The sequence below is a fragment of the Heterocephalus glaber genome, unplaced genomic scaffold, assembly GCF_053883595.1.
Source record: "Heterocephalus glaber isolate CG9 unplaced genomic scaffold, H.glaber_assembly_v1.0 deba00001606, whole genome shotgun sequence".
NCBI classification, from domain to species: Eukaryota; Metazoa; Chordata; class Mammalia; order Rodentia; family Bathyergidae; genus Heterocephalus; species Heterocephalus glaber.
In genome coordinates this window covers 19,383,804-19,406,849 of record NW_028258377.1, presented here as the reverse complement: position 1 = coordinate 19,406,849, position 23,046 = coordinate 19,383,804, and the positions used below count along the sequence as shown (strand labels likewise).

The 23,046-nt window shown below is 45.8% G+C and overlaps 2 protein-coding genes across 5 annotated transcripts in view; one reads left to right on the top strand and one right to left on the bottom strand.

Annotated features, from left to right (window-relative positions):
- Positions 1 to 23,046, bottom strand: part of Insyn2b (inhibitory synaptic factor family member 2B) — a 331,485-nt gene that overhangs the window by 220,985 nt on the left and 87,454 nt on the right. The window contains exons 1-3 of one of the 4 annotated variants that reach the window (XR_015444790.1): positions 13,642 to 14,307; positions 13,304 to 13,535; positions 193 to 262 (exon numbers count right to left, since the gene is read on the bottom strand). Coding sequence is in view for 1 of the 4 variants with exons in the window: in XM_087194860.1 (XP_087050986.1) it covers positions 193 to 262; positions 13,304 to 13,535; positions 13,642 to 13,907 (568 nt within the window). In the remaining 3 variants the exon portion in view is untranslated. Of the gene's footprint in view, positions 1 to 192; positions 263 to 13,303; positions 13,536 to 13,641; positions 14,308 to 23,046 lie in introns of those variants that run through there. The other 3 variants (XM_087194860.1, XR_015444791.1, XR_015444793.1) reach the window with 3 other exon arrangements.
- On the top strand, positions 14,358 to 18,615 carry Foxi1 (forkhead box I1). Its single transcript, XM_004836397.3, has 2 exons — positions 14,358 to 15,080; positions 16,561 to 18,615. The coding sequence occupies exons 1-2, from the start codon at positions 14,504 to 14,506 to the stop codon at positions 17,121 to 17,123; spliced, it is 1,140 nt and encodes a 379-aa protein (XP_004836454.1). The 5' UTR covers positions 14,358 to 14,503; the 3' UTR covers positions 17,124 to 18,615.

The following is a 23,046-nucleotide window of genomic DNA, read 5'->3' as shown; positions in this document are numbered from 1 at the left end:
AAAAAAAAATGGAATCAAACTCTGTGTAAATAGGGAAGGGTGGAGGGGGTGAAGCATGCACAGGTAATGCGAGAAAAAATAAGAACTAAAGGGCCAGGGATTTAGCTCAGTGGTTCCGGCGCCTGCCTCTCAAGCGCAAGGTCCCAAGTTTGATCCCTGGTACCCCCCCCCCAAAAAAAATATATTTCTTACAGTTACAGAAGCTGGGAAGTCCAAGAGCACAGCTCAGCCATCTGCTCAACACCAAGTGAAGACCTTCTTGCTGCATCACAATTCAGGAGAGGGCATCACACAGGGAGACAGAACAAGCATACCGTTAACTTGGGTCTCTCTTCTCTAAAGTTGCTAAGGTCATTATGGGTGCTCCATCCTCATGACAATCTAATCCTAATTACCTCCCACAGACCCCACCTTCAAATGCCTCACTGCCCAGTGGCTTGAACCACCGATGGTATATGCACAACTGTACCACTTGTACAACCAGAGCTACAAGCCACCCAATGGGATGGTCATGCATGTATCACCAGTGGTAAAAGCCAGTGGGAATGTGTTAATATGTAAATTTGGGAATTAAATTTCTAACACATGAACTTTGGGGAGACACATTTAAAACCTCAGCATCCAGGGTTGGGAAGCCTGTAATGTGCTCTTGTCACCCAGCTAGTAAGGGGCACAGCTACTTGTTTATCCACACATTCACTTCCTGCCTTTGACTTCAGCTCAGTAGCAGACTGTGCTGTTGTATTCCATGCTCATAAGTCTTCTCCATCGTGCTCATGATGGCAAATGAAGATAGGAAGGGGTGTTTGACACAGCTTTCCTTATGCCACTGGATGCCCCTCATTATAAACTAGTTCTGTCCCAAGCCAGCTAACAACATCAAGCACAGTCTGTCCGTTTAGAACTCCCACAGGGAGGGAATGCTGGATAGTAGGTATGGAATAAGGGGGGAGAGAGGGGAGGGAGCTAACCTCATGTGTCTCTTTCTTTACTTTTCTGGCACCCTTAGAGATCACTTCATCCACCCCTCTCTGTTGTGACCTGTGCAGGACCACACAGCTGTGACCACAAGACCTGGCCTGAAACTGACTCTAAGCCTTCCAGGTCATTCCTATATATATAGTAATATATACATACATACACACGGGCATGCTTTGGTTCATGAATGCTTTTGTTTGTAAGCAATTTGGTTCGTAAACAGAATCATTTGGCAAAATTTTCTGTTTGCAAACTCTGCATCAGGTGACAAATGTGACCATAGCCATCTTTCCCACACAAACACAAACGTGGCCAACTTTTCCAAAATTGTAGAACAAATTAAGTGCATGAACTGAAATATATATTTACTTCTCCTCTCCCAAGATGGAGTAGCCATGCCTAATCATCACCTTTTCATGCTGACTACCAGTGATGATGCCCACACCACAGGAAGCAAGAAGATTTATGAAGGAAACTATAGTAGTGGCTGGAACTGGACCAAGACTATGATGCGTTTGTGTCATCTCCTTCCTCAACCATCCACTAAGTTTCCCTGGGTTGACCTAGCAGGTCATCTGGTCTGGGTTGTTCGGCTGGTGGGGTGACAGACTTCTCATCCTCAAAGGGTCTAAGCTTGTAGTTGCCCTGCCTTTATTGGTTTCTGGTTGTTTTAATTACGTATTAGTGGGCATGAAAGTACTAAGAAATGGCCCAGTGAGCCACTGAGTCTGCACATGCTTCTCCCTACCTCCACTGTATTGCGACAACCTCGGTCCTTATATAATCTGGGTCAGTCACCTATACAGCCTGAGAAGCCAAAGTGGCCAGGGGTAGTCACAGTTTTGCCTCAATGGGGGCTTTGCTTTGTCCAGTGGCAGAGATGTCTCCTCTGTCCCTACATTTCAACCATGTTATAGGCCAATTTTTTTTTCCCAATACTGAGGATTGAACCCAAAACTTTTATTCTCAAGTACAACCCCACCCTTTTCCTCTTTTATTTTGAGACAGTGATTCACTAAGTCACTAAGTTACCCAGACTGGGCTTGAACTTGTGATCCTCCTGCCTCAGCCTCCCAGATTACAGGCATGTGCCACAATGGCCAGCTCTGTAGGCTGATTTGTGCCCCCTCAAAATTCACATGTTGAAGTCATAACACCTACTACCTCAAGAGATGACCTTTTGAAAGTAGGGTCTTTAAAGAGGTAACAAAGTCAAAGTGAGGCCATTAGGGTGGGTGATAATCTTAATGGTGTTGCTTAAAAAGAAAAAGAATTGAAAAAGACCCAGGGAGAAGTCACATGAAGATGAAAGCAGACCAGGGTGCCACCTCTACAAGCCACGAACACCAAAGATTGCCAGCAAACCACTAGAGGCTGGGAGAAGGGCATGGAACAGATTCTTCCTCACAGCCCTTAGAAGAAACCAACCCTGCTGAAACCATGATCTCAGATTTCCAGCCTCCAGAACTGTGAGACAATGAATTTGTTAAGACATCCAGGTCATGGTACTCATTACAGCAGCCCTAGAAAACTAGTACAGACTGGGACTTTGAATCTGAAAAACCCAAGATTTTAGAGATAGAAGGTATGAATGAGTCTTGGGGCAAGAGAGTGAGAAGGTCTTCTACTTCCACCACTTGAGAACTGTTGGAGGCATAGTATCATCTATTTCCCATTGCTCCATGTATTTACTGCAGTCTGAAGAGAGTTCCTTTACTCTGGAAAGTACTGTTCCTCACTGGTGCCTCGGCTGAGCCTTCCAAAGCTTGTGGCATTGTTCCACCTGGTAAGCTGCTTCTGAATGACTAATAAATCCCATGGCCCTGATCACACTACCTTAATTACTTTGTTAATGAGTCCCTTGGTCCAAGGACTCCAGGGTACCTGGCTCAACCTGATCATCGTGTCAATGAACAAGAGGTTATGAATATTGACTAGTGTGACTTTCCCTGGAATATTAGTATAAACAAGGTCCTTATGAATTATATTAGAGCAGAGAAAAGGAAGATTGACCTAATAGTAAGATACACAGTACAAATATCTTGTTGTTCTGCTATAGCAAACCAGCTTGCTATTCATCTTTTGTAGGGATGATGAGGAAAAAGCATTCACCAAATGAGTACCTATCAAGTAGCAGAGGCTGTGTTAATTGAATCCAGGGAAGATACAAAATCATGCATAGCATCAAGTAATATTGATGGTCATCTACTACAATCTGCCATGATTCACCTCATATTGAGAGAGGATGAACAGGTGAATTGAATGGAGATAGCGGGGGGACCGCCACTACTACTTTCTTCAAGTCTTTGACAGCTGTGTTTGTCCCTGACATCTTCCTTTTGATCTAGACAAAAAGGGTAGTTTCTGTGGCTTCCTTCAGTTAAAGTTTCCATCAGACTTTCCTGCTACAGGGGATCTTGCAGCAGGTGTCACCAGGCAGATGCATGTGTGTCTATTCTACATCCAGAAATCAGGCCAAACTCCTATCTCTTGTTCTCCATGGACTACACTAGCCTGAGGACCATAATGGAGTTCAGGGCCCTGGAGGTTAGAGTCAATTCAGATCTTTGTCTACCACTCTTTGAAAAATCTATATTCCATTTTTTCTGGTACACAGTTACTTGACAAATGGTTAGAATTCTCTTTGGGAAAATATCAGAGAAGTATTTGCTAAAGATGCTTGTGGGTACATTTCAGGGTTTTCTCTGAAGGAACCAGCCTCCCTTTCATGAGCTTTGACTTAGATCTAGAAGCTGAATGAAGGCTCAAAATTTCCCATGATTTTCTGATCTTATAAATTAAGTGATAATCTTAGTAGATGATCATCTATTTAACCCCTAGGAACACCATTAATTGATGTTATTAATCTATTTGGGTCAATCCACCTTGACTATCTCTCTTGCTTTGTTACTCATTATGACAATTACATCCACCCAGGATCTGATGGTTTGTTGGAGCTACCTGCCTCACCCAAACTGGGAATTCATCATCTCTTTGGTGATATGAAGCCTAGTTCCACAGCACCATATGCTAACATTAACACTGACCTATTGAAGACTATCACTACCATACTTTGTGCCTGTATTAGTTTCCTGTGGCTGCTACACAAATTATAAACAAATGAAACATCTCAGCTATTGAAAACAAGACATTTATTCTCACAGTCTTAAAGACCAAAAGTCTTGGTTCAAGGTATCAGCAGAGCTGTGCTCCCTCCTAATGCTCTAGAACAGAAATACTCTTGCCTTTTCTAGCTTCTGGGGGTGGCCAGCAAACCATGTTGTCTCTTGGCTCTCATAGCTACCATTTCTGCCTCTGTTTTGAAATGTTCATCTTTCCTATGTGTGTGGCTGGGTCTCTGCATTTCCAAATTTCTTTCTAAGTACCAATCATTGGATTTAGGGGCCACTCTATTTCAGTGTGACCTCATTTTAACTTGAGTACATCTACATAGACCCTCTTTCCAAATATCATATTTACAGGAACTTGAGGCTAAGACTCAACATATATTTTTGGAGGACACAATTCAACTACAATACTTTTTTTTTGTCCTAAATAAAGAGAATGTCTTCTGGGCTTTTCTAGGGCACATAACCAGGTATCAATTCCCAACTCATGCATAATAAAGGTATTCTAACATTCCCACTCCCCTGAGTCCTCTGATTCCTTCTTAAATAATGGTATTGAATAAACCAAAAAGTATGGCATCTCTGCTACATTCAGTGTAGATCACCACCAGACCCAGCTTTCAGGAGCAAATACCATTAAGACCAGCTCCAGGTCTTTGTTGTAATGCTGGATCATGAATTCATGAATAAGTGCCCTTATGCCAATGGACACTTTCTTCTATCCATGTGCACTTTTTTTTTTTTTTTGATACCAGGGATTGAACTCGGGACCTTGCACTTGTGAGGCAGGCGGTGGAACTACTAAGCTAAATCCCCAGACCCTCCATGTGTACTTTCTACAACTGCCTAAGCCTTAGCACCCTCCCTGAATTTCCAACCCTTCTCAGTACTCAGACACAGAGCAGGACACTCAGTTCCCTTCTCAGACCATCCTGAGTCCTGACTCTGGCAGTAGAGGAGGCAGCAAAGACCAGTGGAAGAGCTGGTTCTCCAGAGGAATAAGCACCAGTGCACAAGGCCTATGCTTCAAGTGGGATCTTCAAGAAAGAGCAGGCTGGTTCCCTGTGACAAGAAGGCCAGGAGGTTGGATGGGTTCAACGTGCTCAGGCTCATATGCCCAAAGTTCCTGTGCCAGATTATGGGTTTTATTCTTTGTCCATCAGTGCTCCCACTTTACTCTAGGAGCCTTCTTGAGGATTTGGGAGTCTTGCAACTCTGACACCCCTTTAGCCAGATTCTGACCTAATCTCAGCAGTGTGCTCTGAAACTGCATGAGAAAGAGTCTTCCTTAAACTTCACAGTACCTGTCGTAGGTAGAATAATGGCCTGTCAAATCCACATTCTAATCCTGGGAACCTATGAATACATTAGGGTACATGGCAAAAAGAAAGTAGGGTTGCAAATAGAATTAAGGTTGCTGATGAATGCTCCTTTAAGAGAGATAATCCTGGATCTTCCAAGTGGGCCCAATGCAATCACAAAGGCTTTTAAAAGTGGAAAGAGGAGGTGGTGGGATACAATCAAGAAGATCCATATGGGTTAGAGTTACTGTCCATTGCTAGCTTTCAGAGCAGAGGAAGGGGCTGAGGTCAAGGTATGTGGGCAGCTTCCAGAAGCTGGAAAAGACTAGAAGCAGATTCTCCCCTACAGCCTCCAGAAAATAACATAGCTCTGCTAACACCTTGATTTTAGCCAAGTGAAACCCATGTCAGACTTCTGACCTATGAAATAAGACAATACATTTGGGTTATTTTAACCTGTTAAGTGGGTAACTGTCTGTTACAGCAAGGGAAACTAACACAGAAGCCCTTTGACTTGGGAGCATGGCTTCTGTTGCCCTACCTATCATTTTCTATTTGAAAGATCTCCAGGGGGATCAAAACAGCCACCCTACACCATAGTTTTTGTAATTTTCCATATTTGTAACCAGTTAAGCACCTTAGATGACTTGATGCCCCACTCATGTTCCACCTGCCCCTCATTTTGCAAGTGAAACACATACAATTACATCACTATATGCTAGGAGCTATTCTCATTCTATTTACTACTAGCAGTGGGGACCCTATTGCCACCAGAAGCACTGGCAATGCAACTCCTAAATCCAATTCTGTGAGTCTGTTTTCTAACTTCTGTTTCAAATTAGGATACACTGAGTCCTCTGAAATCTCGCTACTCCAAGAATGGTCCGCAGACCAGAATTACCGGCATTACTTGAGGGCTAGTTAGAAATGCAGACTCTCAGGGTCTACCCTAGATGCACAAAATCTAATTCTGCATTTGAGCAAGAGTCCTGGATGATTAAAATCTAATGGGGTTTTTGGGGAATGCATGCAGGAAGAAGGAAGTAAGACAGAGAAAGATGGAAAGAATTCAAGATAATGCATTACAGTGCTGGCCACTGTTTCATGACAAGCTGTGAAGAGACACCTGGTTGCTCAGCAGATGTGTCTGCTCATCCATTCCTGACATCCCTGGACAGGCTAAATGGAGAACGTTCCATCTCCTATTTTGCATTGGAATTAACAATTCCCTGCACTTCCAAACTGTATCCTTTGGTTTCTTTAGCAGCACTTTGGAGGTTAAATCTTAAAACTCATCCTGTAGCATCTCCTCAACTTGGGATCAGCAGAGACTCAGGGTGCACAGCTGATCAGCATGGCTGTGAAACATCTCCAAGTTGGGGGAGTGGTCCGGCCTTCCCATTGAGACAGCTCACTGGCTCCAGGAGGAGGGTCACGCAGGCCTAAGTGGAATCAGTTCAACCCATTCCCACTAGAATACACTGGATTCTCCCAGCCAAGCAAGACTCCCTGATCCAGACCCCATCACTTCTTCACTCTCCACTCGCACCTTGTATTCAGAGCATTTGCTGAGGCCTGGAAGACTAAATCGACCATCCCCCACCACCAATTTTTATTGGTTTGTTGTTTGTTTTCACAGAGAGAGAATTCTCACCTAACGAACTAGTGTCAGAAGGACACAGCCACCAAATTGTAAATGGTCTAGACAGCACTCTTTCTATTTTTCACCTGGGAAGTCTCCAGAAATCTCTGAGGACATTAATGAGCACACATTATTCCAGAAGAATCCCTGGCTCCTGGAGAGAGATAATCACAGAACTGTGACCTTGGGGGAAGGATTTCACCTTGCTAAGCCCAATTCCTCATCTCTGACAAGGAGCAATGCTAGATGGCCCTTAAGTCAGTGAGAGAAACTAAGAACACAAGGCAATGGTGGGGATATCTAGTTCTCCCCAAGTCAGGGCTGGAGATTTAGCTCAGTGGTGCCACTGCCTGCCTGAGTTTGATCCCTAGTACCAAAATATATATATATATATACATAAAGCAAAACTAGTTCTCCCCAAGTCACCCCAGGAGTTGATCACACTGAGTTCTTAACAGAAGCTTTGAAAAGCAACAAAGAGACCTGTTTAGTGATTGAGCAGGAAGTGGCACCATTTCCTGCCCTCCCTGGTCTTCCACCCTCATCCTAAGGAGGTGTGGCCATCCCTGGGTATCCATGGAGATCAGTTCCAGGACTCCCATGGATACCAAAAGCCATAGGCACTCAAGTCCCCTGTATAAAATGGCATAGTGTTTGCACACAACCTAACACATCCTCCATATACTTTAACCTCTAGATGACTCAAAGTACCCAATACAATGTAAATGCTATATAAATAGTTGTTATTATTTGGGGAATCATGACAAGAACAAAATCTGTATATATTCAGTACAGATGCAATTTTTTTCTAAATAGTTTTCCTCTGTGGATGTTGAACTGTAGATGAGGAACTGCATGTACCCATGACTGTATGTGCTCAGATTCTGTGGGAAATTCTTACTCAGTGCATGTGACAGCTGCATCATCAATGACACATAGACATGCACAGATCTCCGCCCCAGACCTGTCTGCAGCAGGTCCCAGCTGAGGTGCTTTCCAGAGAACATCAAAGAAATGTGTTGTGTCTCAGCACTGAGCACTCAGGAAGAACGTATTCTACTAAGAGGTCCCAGACTCACTGTGAAACCCAACTGCCCACTTCCACCCACAAGTGCACACTCCCAGGCTCAACCACTGCAACAGCCACAGACATGGAGGGAGAATCTGCTATTACTGGTGCTGAATTAGATGTTAGATACAGCAGTGGCCCGGGCAGTCACTGCCCTCACACTTGAAGTCGAAGAGAGGACTCAAAGATCATCAGTTGATTCATTCCTAAGACCTTCCCATTAAAGGCAACACCACCATTGGCCCAACTATTTTGTCTGCTTAAGAAGACAATGTTAATTAATGGAAAGAATTCAAACTTCCTGCTAACAGAACTTATTGGCCACTAGAATACTGCCAAGCTACAGGAGCAGAATAACTCTTTGTTTCCCTTTCCCAGAGGAAAATTAATCCCAGAATATTCCATTGAGAGTTCCCTATCCTGGCTCTCATACTGGTCCTAAGATTTAGGCTACAGAATGAAAAACCTCCTGCTCAGTACCTGACAAAGAGATACAGACATGTTTCATTTAACAACCAGAACACATGAGAACTGCATTGTCAGCCACTCCATCATCATTTGAGCATTGTAGGTTATAGTTGCAGAAACCTCTATGGCCAGGCCACTCACTCAGCACAGCCTCCTGGTGCAAACAAGGGACACAGTGACCATGAGCTGGAGGAAGCTGCAGCTGGTGTCACTCTGCAGGGGTTTAAGAAGTTGAATGCTTTGGGAGATGAGATGGGGGTAGGAGGTGGGGTTAACGAGGGTTAGTAACAGAAGACAGAACAGCTCCAAAGCCAAATTTTCTCCCCACATGCGCACCAGGATTCCTGCTGCAGGCTTCAGAAAGAAGAGAGCGGATTTGGGAGTGTACAGCAGGTTTGGTGATGAAGGAGATTGTTCACTCAGTGGGACTGGGGCAGGGATTTAGCACGGGCTTCTCCTGTCCAGTGAAATCAGGACAGCACAGAAAAAGCAAGAATGGAAACCTGCCAAACAGACAGAGCAGGTACCACTCTCGGACTTCAATAGCAATTTATAAAACATTAAGGCAGCCTCTTTACTTAGAAGTTCTTAATACATATCTCATAAAAACAAGTGTTAATAACCCAAACTCTAACAATAAAAAGCAAAATTGGCAGTACTGTTTTTCTTAAATTCAACTCTTCAATGAGAAAAAAATTCTGAGAGTTATGTATGTTTATGACTGCTTATAAAATTGGGTGAGTCCAGGCTGCACCCAGCACAGTAAGGTCTAATGTTAATTATTCTTGTTTAATTTATGGGAAGGTATAATGCTAGTTACTGACGATCCATTTGTAGAAGTTATATGGAATTTATCTTTAAAGTTCACTATATTTTTTAAAAATAGAGAAAGAATTAAAAATTATAAGTAAATCAAACCACAGACACTACCAAGCCATGGCAAAACCCATGCGAACTATGAGCCTCAAAACTGTGTGACCATCTAGCATTTGTTGAATGAAGAGATGGATGACAGCCATGCATTATCTTGGAGGCATTTCCTCATTCAGTCCTTGTGACCGTCATTTTACAGACAACCAGACTCAGATTAACTAACATCAAGGCACTCAGAAAACACAGCTGCAGGAATCATGTTGGTATCCATTCCATTCAATGCTGCTTGGCTGCCTTCTAAGACACACCCTCATTTCCAAGCCAGTTCTCACCATTCCTACCACAGCAAAAGTAAGAGTTTTTTTTCCTCTAAGAACATACTTCCTCCTTGAAGTACTCTGCACCCTGGGAATGTCACCCTTACATCTCTCATTCTGTTCTCCTCCCCTTAATCCCTGAGTCTTCCCTGAAATTTCACCCAAACTCTGTTCTCTATGTCCCGCTTTTAAAGAGAAGACCACCAGAGGGCAGCATTGACCTGTGTTAGTTCAGGCTCTCACTCAATAGACCCCCAAAAATCTTTGGGTACCAGGATCACCTTCAGCCTGACTAATGCCTCAGCCTGACTTCCACAAAGCCTGTTCTTGGGACAGAGATGCCATCCCCATGTCAAGCCCCAAAGTACCCCCAAGATAATCCTTATGAATGTTTCTGTTCAAGCAGGACAGGAAGCCCAGATAAGAGCTAATTGCCAGGCACAGAGAACTGTGGGCAATAGGTAGAAATACCATTTCTTTTCCTCATTTTATAAATAAGGAAACTGTGACATAGATTTCAAACTAGTCCCTAATCCTGATTCTCCATCCCAAGCTATTTCTACTCTGCCAGGCTCCTGGGAACTTAGAAGCTACATGTGTTTTGTGTGTAAAGAGGAGAAAGTACATGTAAAGCTAAGCCCCTACAAAGGTGATTTTGGATGAAGCCAGTGAGGTCATGAGCTTGGGACTGCTGTAGTCCCACCTGGTGGACTTTCAGCATCTCTCATCACTGTGGCTCCTGCTTCCCTAATAAAACCTGGTATTTCCTGAGCATTCCTAGCACTTAGTCCTCACAGCTACACTCCGAAGTAACTGCATTTTCTCATTCAAATAAAGAAACTAGGGCCCAGAATCATTTCGTTGCAACCTAAAGTATCAGAGTGCCTAAGGGGTAGAAGCAGATGTGAGGAACAGAAAGTTTGATGCCTAAGCCTGACCTCTTTGCTCCATGCTCTGTGATCCAGAGCAGCCACAGTGGACCTGCCTCCAGGTCAGCTCCCACTTGCTTTCTCCATCTCTATGGTTACTCACCCTCCCTCTGCCTGCGTCCTCGATGTTAAGCAAGGACACTGAATCCTTACTTCACAATGTGGTCCAGAGAACCTAGTGCATACACACATACACACACACACACACACACACACACACATACACACACACACACACTGCTAGATGAATTCAGATCAAGCCTCTAAAAGAGCACAATTCTCCACTTCCTGAAAGTAAGGGCCACAGACGGTGGGCCCGGTCAGCCAGTCTGGGGGACATGTGAGACTTGGCCTCTCTGTAGGACTGAGCTAGCTTAGGTGTTCAGACTTGGCGATGTCAGCAGCTAATTTCTGGGCCCACATTCCAGAAAGAGCAGCAGGCCCTTCCTCCTTCCTGGGGTACATTGCTCCCAAATGGCAAGATTTTCCCAAGGGGAGCCCAATGGAGGAGAAGGTGATGCTGGGCCTCCCTTCTAGAGCGAACTCTCTTGTCTAGAGCCCAGGCATTCATCATCATCCTCATTATGTGCCTTTCCCAGGCCTTAGGCTATAAACTTTATATGCAATACATCACTTTTCCCTTCAAATTCCTCGACAGATGGTATTTGTGTCCCCATTTTATAGATAAGAAAACAAAAGCCTTGTAAGATTAAGAAACTTGGCTGAGATCATACAGCTACCAAATAGCAAAGCAGAGATTTGAACTCAGCTCTGCCCAATTCTATAGCCCATGCTTTTAAGGTTCTGCTCCCTTGTCCCTGATATCCCAATATGAGGTTCAGAATATATGGTCTTTCTCATTCAGGAAGGCTTCTCTCTGGACTGGAGTAGGTAAACTGTATCCTAAGTATTCCTCTGAGGCTCAGGATCTGGCTTTTCTACTTTTTCTTTTTATCATTTTGTTGTGTTTTTTTCTCTGAAATTACACGTGCATCTTCTCAAAATTGACATTTCATTCCTGGGAAACTTCAAACACTCTAAAATACTTTCATATGACTTCTTTTCCCAGAGATCCTGGAACTAGCCAAGAGGCCTTTGGGGCTGACTCTGAGGCCTGACCTGGGCAGTGAAAGTAGGCGGCTCCTGGTGTCCATTGCAAGACTTCCAAACAGTGCTCAGGAAAGCCTGGAATGAGGGGTCCCTAGGGGCTGTTCAGACACCCTGAGATGAAAGACAGAGAGGGCACAAGATGCTATAATCCCCACCTGATGGACTCTGGAGGTTCAGAATGGATAAGGCCTCCTAAGTCAGACCCAGCTTTATCTTATCTCCAGGACAGAAGAAACCAGGGCTGCATGCAACTCAGGAGACTCAGGTGAGCTTCCTTCAAAACCAGCTCTGAGGAAGAAGACCCCCGTGATAGCCAAAGAGGGCCAGAATAAAGTCTGGAAACTGGGTCTCGACCCAGTTCAGCCATGAACTTGCTGACTCTGGACCTTCTCCGACTGTCACCTGCCCACTGGACTCTGCCCACAGACTCTGGCCATCCAGTTGGCATCTACACTAAATAATCCCCCTTTTATCGTAATCCTCAGCCACCACCTGTTGAAACTGACCAATTAACTCACAAGGTAGCAAACTCAGGCATGCTTCATTGTACGTATCTACATTGACTGTAATATATAATTAGTATTTGTTGTGTGCCTCTCTGCACCATATGAAATGATTTACCTCCATTGCCTATTGAATGCTCACTGGCAATCACGTGAGCTAAGTGCTGCCCTCGTTTCCATTTTCACGTGGGAAACATGAATGAGGCTGAGCAGAGGGGAACCACTCAAGGCCCACACAGCTATTGAGTACTGGGCTAGGAGCTACAGCTGGGTGCCCTCCTTTTAGAACCCATGTTTGCTGCAGCTCCCTTATATTACCTCTTGCCTTAGACATTTAATGCCAAAAGCAAATCATCTATGTGCCTCCCTTTCTCTATTTATTTAAATCAGAAACTACAGCAAAAGTCATGTCCAGTTCCTCACCTGAAAACAATAACTGACAGTTTGTATTTATATTTCTAGATTTCTATACAAATGAAGGTACTGTACTTTTACTCAAAAATGATGCTTTGCAGCATGTCTCTCCAAACATTATTAGAACATAAACATCCTTCCCTATCCTTGATTATTCTTCTGAAATCTCATTGTCATGGCTACACAATGGTACATCATTTGGATGATACATAATTTAATCAAATCCCTATTGTTGAAAATTTAGGTTACTTGCAGTTAGTCAGTTATAAACAATGCTGTGGTTGGCTGCCCCTCAGCTAATTCTTTCCTCTGTTTAATTCTCTAAGATGAGCTTTGAGAACTGCTCAGTTAATCGTCCAGCTTGGGGTTGGTACTGGTGGGTCACAATAGGGGTGTTCTTTGAAAATTTAGGGACCCACCCTCAGCAAGTCATGTGTCCTGGTGAAGATACGCTAAACAAAAGCTTGCCCTTCCCTTTAAACATTACCTGAAAAGATACACACCCCTTCCTTTACTGTTCATGGCAAGAAAGGTGGCTCCTCCGGGTCTGGGAAAAGCCTCACTGAGTTACCTGCAACATCCTCCGGGCACGCTCAGAGGGATTCACACGTAGCGCCTGTCCTGACACCACTGTGGAGCGCAGAGAGTGGAGACCTCCTTGGGAAGCACCCGTTCCACGCAGCCCCTTCTTCAGCCTCGGTGAAGTACGGAGTCGGGAGGAAGCAGGAGGAAGTCGAATGAGAAGGAAGTACAGGCAGGAGAACAGGAGGGAACTGGAGAGGCCGCTCTTGCTTTCCTCCAATCTGCTTGATCAGAGAGAAATTTCAGGTGTTACTGAACCCGGTCAGGGAATAGCTGCCTACCCTCTAAAAGGGAGACTGACTGCCACCCACTCCCCAAACTGAGGACCTGATAGAGGGTGGAGGGCTGCGACACAAGCCGCCACCACGCATGAGTGTACAAGGGAGCCCAGAGAGGAGAGGAGCTGCCGTGGCCTTGGCTCTGGGCTCGGGAGCTGGAGCGGGAGGGGCAGGGAGGCGCACGGCTAGTGAGTCAGGGCTCTCCTGGCCTGACTCCTTCCATGCCAGGGGCCTTGGTGCAGATTGAAGGATTTGCAATCTGTGTAGGAGCTGGGGAGCCTGCTTGCCCTGCAGCTGGAAAGAAACTTGACTCATGAACGTTCTCTCTTCTTTCTCCCTGAAGTTTTGATCCTATTCTCTCCCTTTTGATGTTATTTTTAAGAGCCCTACTGTTCCTCTGGCTGAATCTCCAGGGCAGGTCAGTCAGTAGCAGCTCCTTCTCTTCCCACCTGCAGAGAGAGAGAGAGAGAGAGAGAGAGAGAGAGCGCCCAGAGAAGGGAATGAAGATGTGAAAGAAAAGAAAGAAAGAATCAAATACAGAAAGGATAAGGGGGAAAGAGAAGAAGGCAAGCAAAACATGACAAGGGGAAGAAAAATGAGGCAAAAGAGGCCAAATAAAAAGAATGGGGAATGTGTGAAGAGTTTGAAAGAAACTGAGGAGCGCTCTTGTCGTTTTTCCTATCAGCTCCCAGAAACCCGCTGGCAGGTCATTAGTGGGGACCTGAGGCTGAGGGTGGGGACAGGAGGGAGGGCGGGCCTCCACAGAACTGCAGGCAGGTGGCCTCCCCTGGGTGGGGCTGCCCAGCAGAGCCTCAGGGTATAAGTTGGAGGCTGGGGCCTGCTGAGCACCTGTCAGGGGCAGCTCTAGAGCTCAGGTGCCAGGCAGGTGGCTCTGCTTCCCCCGCCCCAGCATGAGCTCCTACAACCTCCCAGCACCCTCCCCACCTCGCTGCAGTCCCCAGTTCCCCAGCATTGGCCAGGAGCCCCCTGAGATGAGCCTTTACTACGAGAACTTCTTCCACCCACAGGGTGTGCCCAGCCCTCAGCGGCCCCCCTCCTTCGAGGGAGGTGGAGAGTACTCGGCCACCCCCAACCCCTATCTCTGGCTCAATGGGCCAGCCATGAGCCCACCGCCCTACCTGCCGGGCACCAACACCAGCCCCTTCCTGCCGCAGGCCTATGGCATGCAGAGGCAGCTGCTGCCCAGCATGTCGGGGCTGGGGGGCAGTGACCTGGGCTGGCTGCCCATTCCCTCCCAGGAGGAGCTGATGAAGCTGGTGCGCCCCCCCTACTCTTACTCAGCTCTTATTGCCATGGCCATCCATGGGGCACCTGACAAGCGCCTCACCCTCAGCCAGATCTACCAGTACGTGGCTGACAACTTCCCCTTCTACAACAAGAGCAAGGCCGGCTGGCAGAACTCCATCCGCCACAATCTGTCCCTCAACGACTGCTTCAAGAAAGTTCCTCGAGATGAGGATGATCCAGGTAAGGGGGCTGCCGGGAAAGGGTGGGGGCATCCTTCTGCAAGCTTCTGGACTCCCAAGCAAGGCTCATTTCATTCCTGTCTCAAATCCCATTCTAGGAAGTTCTGATTATGCTTGTTCTTTCTCCAGTCCTGGGGGACTGGAAGCTGCTCGAAGACAGCTGAAAGGAGGTGGAGGAGAACATGGGCCTGGGGAAGATTTGAGTTTCGATTGGTTCCAGTGACCATGGTCAGGTTGGACCTCTGAGTCTCAGTTTCGTCATCTGACAAATAGGGATATTACCTTCTAAATAGTCTAACTTGCAGGCTCATGGTGGAGGTGAGATGCTATATGCAAAACCTTTAGTACTAACAAACACTTAACGGGTTACAGTCAGTACTATGATTCATGTGCATTCCCAGGACCCAGTGCACGGGAAAATGTCAGTCAGTGAAAATGGTCCAAACCAAGCCCAAGTGCATCCGACCGGGAGAGAGAGTCTGACCTTTGGTGAATACCCACCCTACCTTCAGAACATCTTTAATCTCCATGACAGGAGTTATCTTCATGAATCCATTTCACAGATAGGGAAAATAGTATCCAGAGGTAGAACAGCCTACTTAGGTGACACAGAGAGAAGTGCTAGCAATGGCACTTGAACCTGAAAGCCGGTCCAACCCAGAGAATGTGAACTTTTCCTTTGCAATGACAAATGTCTAAAGTATGGAGACCTGCAGAGAGCAATGTAGTAAACATTCATGAATCCTTTTCGCAGAATTAAAGTCCATTGTTGTTTTGCCAGAGTATGGCCAAAAGGAACCCCACTTTTGCCCCATTTGAAATTAGCAATGGCCAGGTCAGTCTGTCCCCTGGAAGAGAGCAAGTATCCATTCAAGAACAGCCCTCACCTCCAGCTGAGAGAGGAGAGCAGAAAAAGTTCAGCCTTCCCTCCCATGGTGCCTTGTAGTTACACAGCTCTTACACCTCTAGTGTCTGTCCTTCCCCACAGGGGCCTGAGAAGGAACAGACAGATCCAACAGGCTCATTTGTCAGACTAGGAAACTGAGATCTCACAGTCCTTTAGTAGTCAGGAGCAAAGCCATGGCTCAAGCCCATCTTTGGACTCCAAGCCCGGGGCTACTGTCAGGCAGTCCTGAAGTTTCCCTGAGTTTTCTCTAACCTCAGCAGTGGAAGCCTTCCCCCACTGCCCACCCCACTCCCACATCCAAGCCCTCCAGGGCTTCAGCCTTCTGAAAGGGACCTACCCTGTAAGTATTGCATGCCTCTGCCTATCCTTCCTCAGGACACACCCCCTCCTTGGGGAATGCTGAAATGAAAATGCATACAGTGCCTTGGTTGGGTGCTTTGTAGAATTCCTCCATTTCTTAGTCCCAGACTTTTATTCTTCCCTCTACATATTTACCATCTTTGTGGAGGAAGAGAAGAAGAGAGGCATTTTATCCATCTCTCTGTGTACTTACCTGCTCGCACTTTTGTTGCAGGCAAAGGGAATTACTGGACTCTGGATCCCAACTGTGAGAAGATGTTTGACAATGGAAATTTCCGCAGGAAGAGGAAGAGAAAATCAGATGTTTCCTCCAGCACAGGCTCCTTGGCCTCAGAGAAAACTGAGAGCAGTCTCCTGCCAGGCAGCCCCAAGACATCTCCAGAGTCTCAAGACATCCTGGACAGTGGCTCACCGGGTACCTCCAGCTCCCCAGTGAAGCAGTCCTCCCCACCCCCCTCAGGCACCCCATGCCTTAACAGCTTCCTCTCCACTATGACGACCTATGTGAGCGGGCCGAGTGCAGTGGGCCGGCCTGTGGGCACACCAGGACTGAGCCCTGAGCCCTCTGACAAGATTGGCCAGGGCACTCTGAGTTTTAACTCCTATGCCCCACTCACCAACCTCGCAGGCCATGGGAGCGGGAGTGAATGGGCCAACTCGGTACCCACCAATGCGCTTGGCTATGGAAGCTCTGTCCTCAACCAGTTCAGCCCTCACTTCTACAACAGCATCAACACCAACAGCGTCCTCTACCCCAGGGAGGGCACAGAGGTCTAGGACTCAAACAGCTCTTGGGCCACTGGGACAGGACCCAGAGAGAAGCAACCCTCAGGCCAGCCCCCACACCACCCTGTGATCCAGGACCTGAGAACTGCCCAAGCACAACACAGGAGACTCAGCAGAATGCATTCTCTTTCCAGAACATTGTTCAAACCTTCTGTGCATCACAACTGAGTCCACACAGACTTACCAGCTTTGCAATGGTAATACTGGTGCCTGGATAGCAGTCATAACAGTGGCGATTTTTTGAGCACTTATTCTGTGCTGGGTGCTGTTGTAGGCTCTTTAAAGGCATGGTCACATTTACTATTTAAAGTTATCCCATGAGATTCACATGCACCTCCTCATTAGCAGAAGGGAAATAGAGCTCAAGGAAGTTAAATAACTTTTCCAGAGTCATACAATCTAGGAAATGCCAGAGCTACAAGTAAAATCTGGGTCTGGGTAGCCCCAAAAATTGAACCAAAGGAAGTAGGGATAGAGGATTGGCTCAGCAGCTAAGGAATGTCGGGGTGAGAAGCCAATTATGGCAGATTTGTCAAAACTTTAGCCCTCTGGTTGTTCCTCAAAATCCAACACCAGCCGAGGTCTGTCTTATTCTGGTCTCTCCTTATTCTGTTTGTCCCAACTTTCCTGCAGACACTCATTTGGCTACAACTCAAGGGGAGAAGTGACTTGCCAGCAGACTTAATTTAGAAAGTACAGCCCAGGTGCCCTGCAGGACAGTTTATCCAGCAAGTACGATGGAGTGCGTCCCCTTTCCAGCTCCCCACAGATCTTGAGCAAATCCAGGGTCAGTGAGAGGAATGGTGCACCCTACATGCCCCACCCCATGCTGGCCTTCTGCAAAATCTCATAAAGCCCAGCCAGCTTCCTCTGTGTGTGTGTGTGTGTGTGTGTGTGTGTGTGTGTGTGTGTGTGTGTGTCATGGACCAGTGAGCTGGCAGTGGCTGAGGCTTCCAAGAGAAACAAGGCAGAATGAGCACTTCCTTCTCCATAACTCTGGAGAGGCAGATGTTTGAGAAACAACAGACTCAAGGGAAAATCCTCTGCTTCCCTCACAGGGTTTGTGAGGGTAGCTCCTGGGATATTTCTTTCTTGTTTTGGTAGGTACTTTATATGCTTGTGATGTTTTATCACAGCACACCCTAGGAAGTGTTGTTTGATTTCTTATTTTTCTTTTTAATAAAAATAACCCACAGACTTTGTGCAGAAGCGTGTGGCCCTTCCTTGTGACTTGTCCGGTCTCTGGCTGCCTGGTTGATTCAACATGAGGTCAAGGATAGCCTGGAGCTAAAGGCATTTGGGACAGGAGACAGAGGAATCATGGGTATCAAGACATTGTTCCCTCCTCTTCCCTGGCAGGAAGCCACATAAAGACCTTCAACATAAAGACAAGAGTCCATGGGATGGGGTAGTTATAATGAAGGAACCCATCTGACTAATTACTCAACATGAGTCAAGCATATGCCAGTCTTTACAGTTCATGCAAACTTTATTACTATACTATGGTCATTCAGTCTTCCCCGGCCCTATAAAATGATAAGACCACTCTTGTCACACACATGAGAAAACTGAGGTTGAGTGGTTGAGTGACTTGCCTTAAGCATACATCCAGTCCATGCTTGCGTCTCTCGGACTCCTGCACTTCTCAAGTGACTAGTGCTAGTAGCAGGAGCTCTAGGGGCAGACAGTGACCCAGACCTGTGCGGTCCATGATGGTGTGTACCTGGGATTCCCTGGGGTCCCAGGCACAATGAATGCTGAAGGAGGGCTTCTAGTTGGGAATCCCCTCCTCCTTGGGTGTGTATAGAGAGGATCTCTATTCCACAGGGTGACAGAGGGGAGGTAGTAACTACAAACAAAATAGAAATGATGATGACAATAGCATCCATCATGGGTTTACTAGGTACTGGATACTGCATTAGGACTAAATCTACTTTATTGCATTTCACTGTCAAAATATTCCAATGTAATAAATGCCCTTACTTCCATTTTGCAGGTGAGAACACTGAGGCCCGGAGATTGTGTAGTTGATCAAGGACACAAGCTAGGAGTTATACAGATCCACTGATGCCATGAGTGAAACCCTTCTTCAGAGCCCCTAGCAATGGAGAACCCAGGACTTAACATAGGAGTCAAAATCATGAAAACCAAGAAAAAGTGGGGACTACCAGATTCTTTTCTGGGGAATCCCTTTTCACAGCAAGACTCCTCCTGGCAGATGTGGTGATGGTTGAAGGAAGAACAAGGAAAGGACAGTGCCAGACCAGGAAAAGTCTCAGGAAACTCAGAATACACTGAGCTCTGGCTGTACAGGGAGGAAGCCTGAGGTTCAGAGGGAAATAAACTCCACAAATGGGGCAATAAGGTCACAGGCAGAGTTAAAGCACACATCCATGGAGCCCAGACCAGGATTTTTGTCACACTAGATCACACTAGATCACACCAAATTTGCCCCAACAGACCCTGAAACCCCTCCCTCTCCACTGCTAATCTCACTGCCTGCTCTTCACCCCCACTCCTCCCTCCAGGCTGGGTAAGGAAAGGACCTTGAAGGGGCCCAAGGAGCTCAAATCTGCCTGGAAGGGAGCTGGTGATTTAGAACCACAGTCCACAACCTCAAATCTCCATTCTTCTTGGCCCAGAATTTAATGGGCACAAGTAATAAAAGGGAAGGCTGCTGGACTCTGACAACATAAAGACCCTGCCAGCTCTAGACAGCAACTGTGCATGCAGGGAGTTCCTGGTAGCAGCACCAGGAGCTCATGGGTAGAGCAGTGCTGGAAGCACCCAGGTGAGCACAGCAGAAGGTAGGGACCAGGTCAAGAAGGGACTGGTTTCTGTGGGCTGCTGCTACCTGGAGAGGGGGAAGGAAAGAAAAATAGAGGGATGGAGGAAGGGATGGAGGAAGGGAGGGAGGAAAGAAGAACTGGTTATCTAGCAAGTGTCTAATTCTGTGCATAGCCCTATGGATCCACTGGAATTTACTAGCCTCCCTACATTTTGCCTCTACATTGAAGCCATGGTTCCCAGCACCAATAATCAATCTGAGGAAGGCTTCCTGCATGTTGGAGAGACAGGAAAGCTGCATGAGGGTGGTGGGTGAGACTGGGACTAAAGAATAATAGAAATGAACTAATGCAAACCACTGGATTACACACCATCACACAGCTTAACTCCAGTCCCCCACAAATCCTGCATTACAATGTCTAAATTTCCAAGTATTATGCAGGTGGGGGGGGTATGCTTCAAACCAGACTATATAATACATTATAAAGCTTATATTATAATAATTTCATTTATTTTAGCAGATAAATTCACAAGCCAAAATGTCAAGAAATACTATAAACAAACTATTAACAGTTGTTCTCTGGTGGGTGTTGGAAAATGAGACATTTTTTATTTTGGTCATTGTCATTAACTTCATGTATAGTGAGTATATCATCAACCCCACCCACTACTGCTAGAATCCACCTCCTCCACTGTGGGAGCCCAAGAGACCCGCCATGTTGGTGCATGACTCCATCTCCCACCATGGCTTTTCGGTCCTATACTGGGTAACATCTGACCCAAGCTGAGCTCTTTCTGCCATGATGGAGGAATGAGTTTCCATTGCACAGGCTTGGCCCTTTGGAGGCCACCATCAGAGCCACATTAAGAGAAAAAGGAATCAATATGAGACCAGTAGCTTATCTAAAATGTGAGTAAAAAAAGAGAGTAAATATTCTATTTGCTGAAAAGCCAATGCCAAGCAGTAGGGAATCTGATGTTTTAGGATAGTTGCAGCTGTCCTTGGCACTGCTGGTGGTTGCAATATAGTGATCCCACCAAGAGATTAGAAAGGAAGGAGAGATTAAGGAGAAAGAGATGGGGATCTACAGAAGAATTCCAGCCTCTTAAGAAGTGCCTACTCTTTACCAGGAACTGGACATGAAAGCATGCAGCTGTCTCATGTAATTACAACACCCCTGGATAGTGGATGCTTTTATTTGGTCTATTTGCCCATGAAGAAACTACAGCACACAGGTTTAGGAAACCCATAAGGATCTTGGACAATGCCCTCTATGATCTAGATCTCCAGCTCTCTTGATACCCTGGTAATGGGAACTGGGAGGTTCCATATTGAATAAGCCAGAAAGAATCTTCTCACTAAAGAGGATATGGGAAATGTTGCACCAAAATCAAGAGGGCCCAAGTTGGCCAGCACATCATTGGAGGCTGGAGCTTTGTTCATGTGGAATGTTAGCTCAACTGTCTGCCCTACATAGACTTCATTCCCTGGCTCTCACCTCCCTGGAGGAGAGAGCCCGAGCTACTCTCTCTACAAACATGCCTGATTTTCTCCTGAAGGCTGCCCTGAAAATACAGTGAGATTGGCTTTTGTCTCTGGCTGTCTCAGTTCTGTGCTTCCTTTCAGGTTCAAAAGGGCAAAAATATTGCAATGTGGCAGGCACTATGTGTGTCCATTTCCCTGTGGATTCCCAAAGAACTCCTTGGACATAAAATTCTCCTCACAGAAGCCATCAAAAGACCCAAAGGAAACAAAAAGTGCAGACTCTGTCAGAAAGGCAGTACAACAGTTTAAGGAACTCTCCTTCCCTTTTTCAGGTCAAGCAGATGTTGCATCTGTAGCATTTAATGTCTACTGAGTATTTGTCATGAACTAAGTACTTCTTGTAGGTTAGTTTCTTATCCCAACCACCACTGAGGCTAGTGCTTTCATTATTTTCATTTGCTATGGAGGTTAACCATTTCTCAGAGAAGTTAACTAATTGGTCCAAGGTCACAGAGCTTGTAAGCATCAGAGAGAAACCTCAAACACAAGTATGCTTGGCTCCAGAGCCCATGCTTTTAGTCTAGCTGCTAAGAAAGGCCTTCAGAAAGATGTGCTCTGGCTCAGGCCACTATCATCTCCACATCTTTCCCCGATCACCAAGAGCTCCAGACAGTCCTCCCCTCCTCCAGCCTCTCCTGCCCACTGCAGAGTATGTGCTTCCTAAGGGGCAAAGTTGGTGGTGCTCTGTGCTCCTCAGTGGCCCAGTCTCTTTGAGGTCCTCAGTAATTTTCACAGCTCATAAAGTCCTTGCCATGTCCTTATCTCTCTGATTAGGACTTTGGGCCTAATATCAGACCAAATGTGTTCAGATTCTCTTTTCCTGTCCTGTGGAATCAAAATAAGGAGATGGCTATATCAAGAGATATTTTTCATACATGTATATTCTTATATTTTTCCATAGATATTGTATTCCTAATACAATTTTAAACTATTTAAAGCAGGATAGTGACGAAATAAATACCTAGAAGCTTAACACCAAAGTGTAGAAGGGGGCTATGGAAATGAGGGCTTGGAAGAAGCCTTCCTTAGATAAGAGAATCATACTGGGAACTCAGTATTATGATTAGCCTTGGTGGGGTGGTCAGTGACTGATAAAAGGGTATGAGGGGGCTGCTGGGGTCCACGTAATTGTCTGTCAGTTGACCTGAGTGCTGATCATACAGATATGTTCAATTTAGGAAAGTTATTGAGCATAGCAATTATACTTGTGAGTTCTGCATTTTATGTATATACATTGAATTCAGTTGAATGCAGGTACATGTTTAACAGGTGTCTCTCTGGAGAGAAAAAGTGGACCTCACTTATTGGTGTCTGTCCATTTTCCTAGTGTAAATACTCCCTTCGTGACTGACTCTGAGCCACCCACAGTGTGAGGGCAGGGTTGTGAAGAGATGTGCTGCCACGCAGCATTCCGCATGACTTCCTCGACACAGACAAAACAGATGTAACACCCACAACATTCTAATAGCAAAATGGAGTAAACTAACTGGGGAGTGATGCAGTGTATTTATCATCTTTATTTATAAAAATTTATTTCACTGTAAGTTTTTAATTTTTAATAATGGCTAGTTTGACATAAAA